Here is a 14,019-nt window from a genome sequence, read left to right as displayed (position 1 = left end):
AATTTTACAAAGTTCAATAATTTTTCAAAGATTTCAACAATTTACAATTTAAAAAAAAAATTCTATGAAGATTTCAATTATTTCTCAAAGATTGCAATAATTTCACGAATGTTTAAAAAATAATTCCAAGATTTCTAAAGATTTCACAAAGATTTCAATTGTTTCCTAAAGATTTAAAAAATTTCACAAATATCAAATATTTTTTATATTTTAGAAAGATTTCAATTTTTTTGCAATAAATTCGTATGTTTTAAAAATATTTTACAAATATATCAAATATTTGAAATATTTCCCAAATATTTTGGATAGATTTAAAACATTTCACAGAGTTCAATAATTTTTCAAAGATTTCAACAATTTACAATTTTTAAAAAAATCTATGAAGATTTCAATGATTTCCCAAAGATTGCAATAATTTCACAAATGTTTCAATGATTTTCAAAGATTTCAATCATTTCAAAAATATGATCAAATATTTATAATATGTTTCAAATATTTCACAGAGATTTTTGGATAAATTTAAAAGATTTCACTACCAAACAAAAAAATATATTTTATTAAAATTTCAATGATTTTCCAAAGATTGTAATAATTTCATAAAGGTTTGAAAAATATTTCCAAGATTTTAGAAGGATTTGACAAATATCAAATATTTTTAAAATATTTTAAATATTTTACAAAACTTTCAATCATTTTCGAAAGATTTGAGAAAGATTTCAAATGTTTCACAAAAAATTCGTATATTTTAAAAAGATTTCACAAAAACTTCAATGATTTCCCACAGATTTGAACAATTTAAAAAATATACCATGTTTCAAAAATATTTGAAATATTTTATGAAGCTTTCAAGGATTTCAAATATTTAAATCATTTCAAAAATATGATCAATTATTTATAAAATGTTTGAAATATTTCACAAATATTTTTGATAGATTTAAAAGATTTGACAAGCTTTAATGATTTCTCAAATATTTAATAATTTATAAATAAAAAATATATTTTTTATGAAGATTTCAATGATTTCCCCGAGATTGCAATAATTTCACAAATGTTTCAAAAATATTTTCAAGATTTCCAATATTTCAACAATTTTCTAAAGATTTTACAAACATTTCAAATGTTTTCCAAAAAATTCGTATATTTTAAAAAGATTTCACACAAACTTTAATGATTTCCCAGAGATTTTAACAATTTAAAAAATATTCCATATTTCAAAAATATTTTTAATATTTTATAAATATTTCAATGATTTTCGAATGATTTCAAATAATTCGTAAAGATTTTGGATATATTTAAAAAATTTCAATAATTTCCCGAACATTTTACAAATATTTCAAAGATTTGACAAAGATTTCGTATACATTAAGAAGATTTCACAAAGATTTCAGGTAGATTTTTGGAGAAATTCAAACGATCTGATGAATTTAATCATTCGATTTAAAAAATACTTTTTTTTTTATATTCATATTTCCTGAAATCATTTCTTCTGTAATTAAAAATAAAATATGTAGTTATAGTTCGATAATATTATAATTTACACCTTCCCATTTTTTATTTACAATTACCCCGGTGGTCCATTACAGATTCCAAATCCAATAAAAAATTTGGTAACTCCTCAAGAATTTCCATTCCCTGATTTCCATCCATTCTGGTTGTAGGGCCATTTTATTCATAAGGAACAATCCAAGACCAAAAGTACGTTAAAAAAACGCTTCATTTAATAGTTTTTCACATTTCATTCTCATTTATTTCCCGAACCCTAGCTTTTAAATTGAAAAAAATGCTAATATTTTTTTACGTTTAAAATCACCGTCAGAAGCAGGGTGTCTACTCACCTGGAAAACCTGGAATTGTCAGGAAATTTTCGTACATCTGGAGGAAACTGAAATTGTCAGGATTTTTTTTTGAGTAATGAACTTTTTCAGGAGTGATTATTTTTCTTAAAATTTTAATATAAAATTAAATAACCAAGTTTTTTATTTGTTGAATATATATTTTTTAATAGTTAATTTTGTTAAAGGAAAATTAAAAAAAAATTTTTTTTGCTGTAAAATTCCTCTCTTTGGTTGAAAATTGAACTGTTTTGTTGCAAGTGCATCTTTTGTTTTGGTTGAAAATAATTTTTTTAACATAATATTCCATCATTTTAGTTGAGAATTAATCTATTTTGTTGAAAATTTATCTTTTTGGTTGTAAATTAATTTTTTTGTTGTTAAAAATTTAACTATTCCAGTTAAATATTGGACACTTTAGTTAAAAATTCATCTTTTTGGCTTAATATTGAACTATTTCACTTGAAGATTCATTATTTTAGTTGAAAATTAAACTATTTTGTTCCAAGTGAATATTTTTTGGTTCAAAATTAATTTTTTAAAGAGAATATTCCATGATTTTAGTTAAAAATTTTATTTTTATATTTTAATAGATTTGCAATTAATAATAAAATAATTTTAAATAAAAATTCAATATTTATATTTTTAGACAAACTTTTATTAATAAATTTAATAATTATAATTATTATTTTTGTAAATAATTTATTTAATATAAAATTATTAGAAATATTATCAATTCTAAAAATAAATTTATCTATTTTGTTTAAAAATTTATTTGTTTGGTTAAAATTTTAACTATTTAAGTTAATGATTCGTTATTTTAGTTAAAAATTCATCTTTTTGGTTAATACTTGAACTATTTCAATTAAAGATTCATCATTTTAATTGAAAATTCAACCCACTTGGTTGAAAGTTAAACTCTTTTAGTTAAAAATTAATAACTAAAAATTGTACTACCCTACTTAAAAATTCAACTATCATGTTAAACGTTAATTTTTTTGGTTGAAAATTCATCTTTTGTAGTAAAAAAGTTAGACCAATTCAGTTGAATATTACACAATTTTAGTTGAAAATTTATATCTTCAGTTGAAAGTTACTTTTTTTAACTGGAAATTTAACGGTTTAATTTTTCGTTGGAAATTTATCTTTTTGAAATGAAAATTCGTGTTATTTTGTTGAAAATTCGTCTTTTTCAACTATTCTAGTAAAAATTTCACATTTTAGTAAAAAATTATCTTTTTGATTTAAAATGATACTAATCCATTTGAGGATCATCATCGTCATTTTAGTTGAAAATTCATCTCTTCAGTTGAAACTTAATTTGATTAATTGTAAATTTAACTATTCTATTTTTGTTGAAAATGTATCCTTTTTAAAGGAGGTTCAACTATTTGGTTGAAAATTCCGAATTTTATTTCGAAATTCATCACATTTGTTGAAAATTTTATTATTTTGTTAAATATTATTCCATATATTCCTTTTTTTGTTGAAATTTTATCTTTTACTTTGTAAAAAATTCAAATATTTTATGGAAAATGTATCATTTTCAGTTAAAAATTCATGTATTTGCTTAAAAATCCCACTTTTTGGTAGAAAACTAATCCTCTAGGTAAAAAATTATTCATTTTAGTATAAAATTTTAATATTTTATTTAAAGATTCATCATTTTAGTGGAAAATTCATGATTTTGGCGGAAATGTTTAGAATTTTCTTAAATACATTTTTTTTTTAATTGAAAATTTAACTATTTCACTTTTGGTTACAATTTTATCTTGTTTTAGTAGAAAATAGAACTATTTGATGGAAAATGTATCTTTTTCAGTTGAAAATTTCTCTGTTTGGTGGAAAATTAATCCTCTTGGTTAAAATTCTCCGTTTTAATATGAGATTCAAATATTTCAGTTTAAGATTCATCACTTTAATTGCAAAATTGACTATTTTCTTAAAAATTCATTTTTTTTATTGAAAATTTTGTTTTAACTGAATATTTAATTATTCCATATTTGTTGAAAAATCGTCATTTTTTGGTAGAAAATTCATCTTTTTTTATTAAAAATTCAACTATTCTATTCAAAAATTCATCATTTTGATTGAAAATTTTATAATTTATAGTAGAAAATTGAACTATTATACAACTATACGCTCTTTTTTTATTAGAAAATTAATCGCTTTTATTTGAAATTTAAATATTTCAGTTTATGATTCATAATTTTGAATGAAATATATTATTCTATATTTTTTCTGTTAAATATGCACTTAATTTAAAGTACATAAATAAAGATAAAATATAAATTTATTTCAATTATTATTTATAATCACGTAATTCAGGAACAAATTCAAGGAATAATTAATTATGTTTTATTTTTTAGTAATATTTTCACACATTCAGATATTTACAAGGACTGAATAAAAAAAACAATTATTTAAAATAAATTCACGAAATTGTATATAAAATCCGGGTGGATTCTTTCTAAGTAATCTACATTCTTGAATGGTTCTCTACTATGAAAAATTAAACCTGGAAAATTTTCAGAAAATTTTGCGTCCCGAATTTGAGTAGACACCCTGACATTTAACTAAAATTTGTATTTTTCTTGAAGGTCCCGATAAAAGATGATGAAATGGATGATATATCCGCCGAATATACCCTTGATAACCAGGATTTCTACGAGGAAGAATTTGAGGAAGAATAACATTCGATTTAGTCTCAAATTTTCTCATCGAAATTTAGAGCAATAAATTTTTCTTCAAATCCGCAGACTTCCTTTACATTGAATTACACTTTTATGGAAAGATAACAGCTAAAAAATTGTGCTAATTGATATACTTTGGACAATTTTCCGGAAGTATACAATCACTGAAAACAATTGGCACGACCCAGAATTTTTTGTACACAACATAGAATGTTACAATTACATATTTTACAAATAAATAACTCTGTTACAAATACACCTTTTCATGTCTTCAGTGATGTCGAGGTCTGTACCTTTGAATTATGCCGGTCGTTGCCGACTGAATTTCCTCGGAAAAACTCTCGAAATTGTGAATTGTCGTGCCGCCGAGAATAATTTTTGTATCCGGATTCTGACGATTTAAATTGTAAACGGCTAAACTCTCCTCGTAAGTCGTCCCACCGACTATAAAGACTATGATTTCTTGCGGCCTGTTGGAAATTTAATTTTTGTTTTTTTTTTCAGGTTACAAAAATCCCGGAAAATAAAATTCCCGCCACTGTAAAATGGCTGAATGGATACAATTTCCGAATTATAAAATATCCGAACTAGAAAATTCACGAACTTAAACAATTGACATTTTTTATTTATAAAATTAATTCAATTGTTAAAATTTAAATTATATTACAATTTTTATTATTTAACAAAAAAAATTGTAATTATTTTTCTGTGGGGAAATTTTAAGATTTTCAAATTCGGTAATGTTATAAACTGTCAGGAATTTCAATATTCGGGAATTTTATTATTAGGTAATTTTCAAATTCGGGATTTTTCAGTTGTTTTTTTTTCGCCCAAAAATCATGATAAATCCAATTGTGTTAATTTCTCAATGAAACGAATAATAAAGTAATAATAAAATTTCCGAATTATAAAATATCGGAACTAGAAGATATTCCGAATTTTAACAACTACATTTTTTTATGGATAATATTAATTAAATTATTAAAATTAAAATTATATTTAAACAAATCCTATTTATAACAAAATTTTCTTGTTCATATTCGGCAATTTTTTGTCGGAAATTTTCCAAGCCGGAAATTTTATTATCTGGTAATTTTCAGCCTCAACAAATCCTAATAAACTCAATTGAGTTAATTTCTCAATGGAGTGACTAAAAAATCCCGAAAAAATGAAATTCCAGAAATTATAGAATTGCTGAAATACAAAAATCCCGAATTTGCTTTCAAATATAATCTGATTTTTTTTTTTTTTAATTAAAAATTCGATTTTTGAGAACGTTTTTCCTCTTAATTTTTGTCAAATACTATGCAAATTTACTGGAAAAATACTTTATTTTTGTATTTTTCAGAAATACATAATACTTGTTAAAATAATTTTTTTAATTTTTTCAATTCAGACAACTGAAAAATCCCGAAAATAAAATTCACGAATTTAAGCGATCAAAAAATGTTTTTTGATATATATATGTATATATATATATAATGTATTTATAAAAATACAATAATCAAATATTTTTATAAAACATTTTTTTTTAATGTTTAAAGTTTTTTTTAATTATTGCTCGAATTTAAAATGACAATAAACCCAAGTGAGTTAATTTTTCTATGGAACGACTAAAAAATCGCGAAAATAATATTCCCAAAGCTGTTAAATTCCTAAAATTATAAAATTGCTGAAATATGAAAATCCCGAATTTGAAAATTCCCGACAGAAAAATGCCGAATTTTAAAATATCTGAACTAGATAGGTGAATTTTTTTCTTTTGAAAATGTGAATAGTATCTACTTATTCAAATTAAAAAAAAAACTATCTTGAAAATCGAGTTTTAAATTTAGGAATTTTTTTTATATTTCTAAAAAAAATCATCACACAAAATTTATTTTTTTGACCAAAATATTTGATTTTTGTATTTTTAAGAAATAATATTTATTAAAAACATTTTTTTTAATTGTTTAAATTGGGACAACTAAAATATCCCGAGAAAGAAAATTCCCGAATTTAGGCAAAACCTTGTTTTTGAATATTTATTATTTATTTATTAAAAATACCATAAAATACCATAATTGTTTTAATATTTAAAGTTTTTTATTATTGCTCGAATTCAAAACAACAATAATTGAAAAAATAAATATTTCTCGATGAAAAACTTTTTTTGAATATGTGCATAGTATTTTTTTAAATTACAAAAAACGTTTTAGAAAATTGAATTTTTATTAAAAAGAAATTAGGAGACAAATCAGTGGTGAAAAAATATGTTCTTTGATTAAAATATTTGATTTTTGTATTTTTGAAAAATAAATAATATTCATTAAAAACAGTTTATTAATTGTTTAAATTAAGACACCTAAAGAATCCCGAAAAAACTTTGCAGGATTCAATAAAGCATTTTTTTTAATTTGAGTCCAGTACTATGCATATTTGCTGAAAAATGAATGAAATGAAATGGATAAATTGAGAAATTGAAAAATCCCGAAAATAAAATTCCCGAATTTAAGCAATTAAAAATGTTTTTTGATATGTATTATTTACTTATTAAAAATAGAATATTAAAATTTTTCTATGAAATAAATTTGTTTAAGGCTTAAAGTTTTTTTGTAAATTATTGCTCAAATTTAAAATAACAATAATTGAACAAATAAATATTTCTCGATGAAAAACTTTGTTTGAAAATGTGCATAGTATTTTTTTTTTTAATTACAAAAAACGTTTTAGAAAATTACATTTTTAAAAAGAAATCAGTTCTGAAAAAAACGTTCTTTGATTAAAATATTTGATTTTTTTTTAAATAAATAATATTAATTAAAAACAGTTTATTAATTGTTTAAATTAAGACAACTAAAAAATTTTCTGAAAAAATTCTCTCATAAAATAATTTTATTTTTGTACTTTTCAAAAATAAATAATACTTATTAAAAAAAATTATTATATTATTTAAATCGAGACAACTGAAAAATTCCGAAAATAAAATTTTTATTAAAAGTACAATAATAAATTATTTTTATAAAATAAATTTTTTAAATGTTTAGAGTTTTTTTTAATTATGGCTCGAATTTAAAATAACAATATTTGAAGAAATGTATATATTTTTAGATTGATTTTTTTTTAATATGGGCATAGTGTTTTTTTAAATTACAAAAGAAATTCTAGAAAATTAAATTTTTATTAAAAATAAAAATAAAATAAAAAGAAATTTGGATGCAAATCAGTGATGCAACAAAAAATTTTGTTGATACAAATATTTGATTTGTGTATTTTTGATCCAGAAATATATTTCTTTCAATTCTTATTATTTTAAATTCAAAAAAGTCGGGAACTTTTTAGTTTAGATGTTTTATAATTAGCAATTTTATCAATCGGGAATTTTTAAATTCAATATTCGAATTACAAAATTGCCAAATAATAAAATATCCCACACAATACAATTTACGAATTTAAATAATTAAAACATTTGTTTTTTAATCCATTTTTTTTAAATACAATAAATAAATTTTTTGGTCAAAGAAATTTGTTAATCTATAATTGATTATTATTTTTCAAACTTAAAATATCAATATTAGAAAAAAAAGATTTTCTTAATGCAAGTTTTTTTTATTATGTGCATAGTATTAAGAAAAAATATTGCTCTTAAAATAAAAATCTCGTTCTACTTTTGCTCTTTTTCATTGGGAAATATTTTGTTTCAGTTCTTGTTATTTTTAACGTAAGCAAATTAAAAAAATACATTGAACATAAAAAAAATGTATCCAAATATTTCATCACTGTATTTTAAATAAAGAAAATATGATTAATTAAAAAGCAATCTGATATTTTATCATTCGAAAATCTTCAAATTCACTAATATTATAAATTGTTTTAAAATTTTATTATTCGCGAATTTTCCAAATCGGGATTTTTATATCCCAATGATTTTATAATTTTGTGAATTTTCTACTCCCAGTATTTTTTGCAATTTCACAGTATTAACCATTAAAAACAAACAATTTGTCCCAAAAAATCAATTTCAAATGTACCAATATTACACTGAATTAGGGTATTATTTTGATTGCTTTATGTTTATATTAAAAATTTGCGTACCTTTTTGTCATAATCATGTTTCCAAGGTAGGGAAAGGTTTGAGAATTTAATTTTCCTTTTACTGTATCTTCTAAAGTCTCCGACAATAGCGGTGTGTGTTGTGTGTAAATATTATCCACTCCACTCAAGCCTTTGAACAATTTTTTTGTTATTTTGGCGACAGCTTCTTGATTAAATAAATTACTCTGTCTAGAGTGAACTCCGCTGTACTCCAGCACACTGTAGACGAGCTAGAACAAAAAAAAAACAAAAAAAAAATTATAGGGGAGACCATCCTTTTAGAATGAGGCAACTTCATCCGGGAACTTCATTTTAAAAATTTCCTGATTTTTTATAAACGGAAGAAACTAGTGTTTATGATAAAAAATTTTAATTCTCAAATTTATTTAATTATTTTAAACGACGAAATGTCTTTTCTACTAGAAAAGATTACTTTTCAACAAAATACTTGAATTTTCAAGAAAGTACTTAAATTGTTAACAAAATAATTAAATTTTGTACATAATAGTTGAATTTTCAACCTAAAATGATAAATTCTCAAAAAAAAAGTGCCATAGTTCATATTTTAGTCAAAAAAGATCAAATTTTTACACAAAAAACAAGGAATTTTAAAACCAAAAAGACGAATTTTCAATAAAGATTTTTTAGTAAGGAAATAAATAAAATGTTATCTAAATTTTTGAACCTTCAAGCCAAAAGACGAATTTTCTCTAGAAAAATTAAATTTTCAAAAAAGAAATATGACTTTTCAGAAAAAAATTAATCTCCCACAAAACTGATGCATTTTTATCCAACAAACATGAAATTTTAAACCAAGAAAATTATTTTTCTTTACCAATAAAGCAGAATTTTCTAATGAAAAGATCAATCTTACAAAAAATAGAAAAGTTACATTTTAAGTTAAAAAAATTAATTTGAAACCAAAAAGGGGACTTTTCCACTAAATATTTTCTACCCAAGATGTAAATCTTCGATCGAAAAAATAAATTTTTCACAATGTAGTTCAACTTTTACCCAACTAGTTGAATTTTCAATTCAAAAAGATTATTTTTCAACTAAAAATATAAATTTTCAAAAGAAAAATGATTTCTTAATAAAGTGATTCATTCAAATCTTTCAAACAAAATAATTGAATACCTAAGGAAAGGAGAATAAATCTTAAATAAAAAAATTATGTTTCTACTAAACAAGATGAATTTTTAAATCAAAAAATAAATTTAAAAAAAGTTGATGAATTTTCTGTTATTTCAGTTGACTTTTCACGATCAACATATAAACTCTTAAACAACAAATAAGTTTCTACACAAAAAAATGGCAGTTTTTATCCGCAAAGATGAATTTTAAACCAAAAAGGATGATTTTTAACCAAATTGTTGAATTGTCGACCAAATAATTGCATTTTAATCCAAAAAAAGATGAAATTTCGCTTAAAACACGTGAATTTTTTATTATTTTAAATTTTTAACTTTAATTTTTATCCCAAAAATATTCCAGCTGACTTTTTAAGAGCAAAATATAAATTTGTTAACAAAAAATAAGAAACACTTTTCAATAACAAAATATACAATTTAAACAAAAAGTAAAATCTCTACGAAATTTTTAAATTTTCAACCAAAAACTATGATTTTTTAGAAAATAGTTTAATTTTCAACTAAACAATTGCATTTTTATATAAGAAAGATAAAAATTTTCATAAAACGGACAAATTTTTAATAATAAAAAAAAAGTTGCTAAAAAAAGTTGAATTTTCATCAAGAAAAGATTTTAGTTATTTTTTCAACAGCAATATATTAAATAAAATAAAAAATAAATCAAAATACTAAAAATATTAATTTTCAAAAGAAAAATGATTTCTTAATAAAGTAATTCAACCAAATCTTTCAAACAAAATAGTTGAAAACTCAAGGAAAGAAGAATAATTCTTAAATAAAAAGTTGTATTTTCATTTTTAAAAATTATTTTTAGTAGAAACCAGATGAATTTTTAAATCAAAAAGACTAATTTAAAAAAAAATGTGGAATTTTCTGTTACAAACATTTCAGTTAACTTTTCACGATCAACATATGAATTCTTAAACGACAAATCAGTTTCTACAAAAAAAAATGGAATTTTGTACCCAAAAAGACGAATTTTTAAACAAAAAGGATGACTTTTTAACTAAATTGTTGAATTATCTACCAAATAGTTGCATTTTAATCCAAAAAAATATCAAATTTCTCTTAAAAAAAGTAAATTTTTCTAAGTTTTAATCCACAATGACGAATTTTTTCAATCAAAAAAGATTTTCATAAAGAAAGATAAAATTTGTACTAAAAGAGATGAATTTTTAATCAAAAAATACCTTTTTTTTTTTAATTTGAACCTTCATCCATGAAACATTTTTCAACATCAAAAGATACATTTTAAACAATAAGTAATCTCTCTACGAAATTGTTAAATTTTCAACCAAAAACTATGACTTTCTAACAAAATAGTTTAATTATTAACTAAAAAGTGGCATTTTTATATAAGAAAGAAAAAAATTTTCATATAACGGACAAATTTTTAATAAAAATAAAAGTTGAATTTTCATCAAGAAAAAATTTTAGTTCTTTTTCCAACACCAATATATTAAATTTAAACAAAAAGTAAATCTTTAAGAAGACAGGAAAACTTTGAATTAAAAAGTATGACTTTTCTACAAAACTTTCTAAAAAGAGGTTAAATTTTCATTAAGGAGAAAAATATAAATTTGTTAACAAAAAATAAATTTCTACGAACAAAAATTTAATTTTCAATCCGTAATGACGAATTTTTTCAATCAAAATAGATTTTTACCAAGAAAGATGAAATTTGTACTAAAACAGATGAATTTTTGATAAAAAAATACTTTTTTTTTTGGTTGAACTATCATCCATGAAACATTTTTCAATAACAAAATATAAATTTTGAACAAAAAGTAAAATCTGTACCAAATTTTTTAAATTTTCAACCAAAAACTAAGATTTTTTACAAAATAGTTTAATTTTTTACTAAACAATTGCATTTTTATATAAGAAAGATAAATTTTTTCATAAAACGGACAAATTTTTAATAATCAAAAAAAAGTTACCAAAAAAAGTTAAATTTTCATCAAGAAAAGATTTTAGTTATTTTTTCAACACCAATATATTAAAATAAATATAAAAATTAATAAAAATACAAAAATGTAAATTTTCAAGGAAATAGGAAAACTCTGAATTAAAAAGTATGACTTTTCTACAAAAATTTCTAAAAAGAGTTTACATTTTTATTAAGGAGAAAAATATAAATTTGTTAACAAAAAATAAGTGTCTACGAACAAAAATTGAATTTTCAATCCGCAATGACAAATTTTTTCAATCAAAAAAGTTTTTCTCCAAGAAAGATGAAATTTGTACTAAAACAGATGAATTTTTGATAAAAAAATACTTTTTTTTTTAGTCAACTATCATCCATGAAACATTTTTCAATAACAAAATATACATTTTAAACAAAAAGTAAAATCTCTACGAAATTGTGAAATTTTCAATAAAAAAAGTATGATTTTTCACAAAATGGTTTAATTTTCAACTAAACAATTGCATTTTTATATAAGAAAGATAAAATTTTTCATAAAATGGACAAATTTTTAATAATCAAAAAGAAATTACCAAAAAAAGTTGAAATTTCATCAAGAAAAGATTTTACTTTTTTTTAACATTAATATATTAAATTTAAACAAAAACTACATTTTTAAGGAAACAGTAAAATTTTCAATTAAAAAGTATGACTTTTCAACAAAACTTTCGAAAAAGAGGTTAAATTTCCATAAAGGAGAAAAATATAAATTTGTTAACAAAAAATAAGTCTCTATGAACAAAAATTGAATTTTCAATCCGCAATGACGAATGTTTTCAATCAAAAAAGATTTTCACCATGAAAGATGAAATTTGTACTAAAACAGATGAAATTTTAATAAAAAACTATATTTTTTTAAAAGTTGAGTTCACTTTGCAACTCCAAAACATTTTTTTTTAAATTTGTCTGTTTTATGAAAAATTGTATCTTTCTTGTCTAAAAATGCAATTGTTTAGTTGAAAATTAAACTATTTTGTTAAAAAGATATAGTGTTTGTTTGAAAATTTAACCATTTCGTAGAGAATTTACTTTTTGTTTAAAATTTATATTTTGTTGTTGAAAAATGTTTCATAGACGAAAGTTCAACTTTAAAAAAAAGGTGGACTCTTAAAAATTCATCTGTTTTAATACAAATTTCATCTTTCTTGATGAAAATATTTTTTGATTAAAAAAATTCGTCATTATGGATTAAAAATTGAATTTTTGTTCGTAGCAACTTATTTTTTGTTAACAAATTTATATTTTGCTCTTGAAAAGTCAGCTGGAATCTTTTTTTGGATAAAAATTTAACTTAAAAATAAAAAAATTCACGTGTTTTAAGAGAAATTTCATCTTTTTGTCGATTAAAATGCAACCATTTGATAGATAATTCAACAGTTTTGTTAAAAATTATGACTTTTCAACAAAAATTTCGAAAAAGAGGTTGAATTTTCATTAAAAAAAGATGACATTTCTTCTGAAACAGATGAATTAAAAAAACCACAAGACAATAGTTAAATGTAGTTCTAAAAAAGATTCCAGTTAATTTTGTAACTCCAAAATAAGAATTGTAAACATTAAATTACTTTTCTGCTAAGCAGACGAATTTTTAACCAAAAAGTATGACTTTTTAACAAGATTGTTAAATTTTTAACCAAAGAGTTGCATTTGTGTCCAAGAAACGTGAAAATTCGACTAAAACAGATGAACTTCCAAATAAAAAAAAAATAAATTAAAAAAAAGGGTTGAATTTTCACCCAAAAATATAAATATTAAACAAAAAGTACATTATTATTCATACTGCAAAAGGTAAACTTTTAAATCAAAAAGACAAATTTTCAGAAGCAATAGTTTTCATGCGAAAAATATTTCAGTTCATTTATCAGAAAAAAATATAAATTTGAAACAAAAGGTATTTAAAAAGAGCTGAATTTGTAAACCAAAAAGATGAATTTTTAACAAAACAGTTCAATTTGCAACGAAAAATAATATCTTTTTAAGAAAATTAAGATTTAAATCAAATAATAAAATTTGTACACTGGAATTTTTGTGATTACTGTATAATTTATTGATGACATGTATTTTAATAGTAGAAAAAGTTAATAAAATTGTTACTTTACCTTCGTGTACTTTTCTGAAACGCCTCGCTTTTTTAGCATATCTAACAAACCGGTAATGTCGTTATTTGTATGTTTTTCGTAATGCAAGGCATACAACATCACCAATCTTGTTGCATCTTTATCACGAACTCTTGCGTCGTTTATAAGCTTCTTTATTTTCTGAAGCTAAATAATAAATATTTTTATTAATCTAAAATTAACTCT

The 14,019-nt window shown here is 21.4% G+C and overlaps 2 protein-coding genes across 5 annotated transcripts in view; one reads left to right on the top strand and one right to left on the bottom strand.

Annotated features, from left to right (window-relative positions):
* LOC117177778 (metaxin-1) overlaps positions 1-4,779 on the top strand; it is a 42,839-nt gene extending 38,060 nt beyond the window's left edge. For 2 of the 4 annotated variants that reach the window (XM_033368691.1, XM_033368692.1), the window contains one exon: positions 4,433-4,779. In XM_033368691.1, coding sequence (XP_033224582.1) covers positions 4,433-4,525 — 93 coding nt within the window. In that variant the 3' untranslated portion in view covers positions 4,526-4,779. Of the gene's footprint in view, positions 1-1,583; positions 1,696-1,816; positions 1,909-4,432 lie in introns of all 4 variants that reach the window. The other 2 variants (XR_004467760.1, XM_033368693.1) reach the window with 2 other exon arrangements.
* Positions 4,545-14,019, bottom strand: part of LOC117177776 (vacuolar protein sorting-associated protein 45) — a 32,568-nt gene continuing 23,093 nt past the window's right edge. Inside the window, exons 6-8 of the mRNA XM_033368689.1 lie at positions 13,816-13,980; positions 8,600-8,829; positions 4,545-4,995 (exon numbers count right to left, since the gene is read on the bottom strand). Coding sequence (XP_033224580.1) covers positions 4,797-4,995; positions 8,600-8,829; positions 13,816-13,980 — 594 coding nt within the window. The 3' untranslated portion in view covers positions 4,545-4,796. The remainder of the gene's footprint in view (positions 4,996-8,599; positions 8,830-13,815; positions 13,981-14,019) is intronic.

This window comes from Belonocnema kinseyi, chromosome 8 (assembly GCF_010883055.1).
Source record: "Belonocnema kinseyi isolate 2016_QV_RU_SX_M_011 chromosome 8, B_treatae_v1, whole genome shotgun sequence".
Taxonomy (NCBI): Eukaryota; Metazoa; Arthropoda; class Insecta; order Hymenoptera; family Cynipidae; genus Belonocnema; species Belonocnema kinseyi.
Note: the sequence above shows the minus strand (reverse complement) of the source record. Positions and strands in the feature narration are given on the sequence as shown.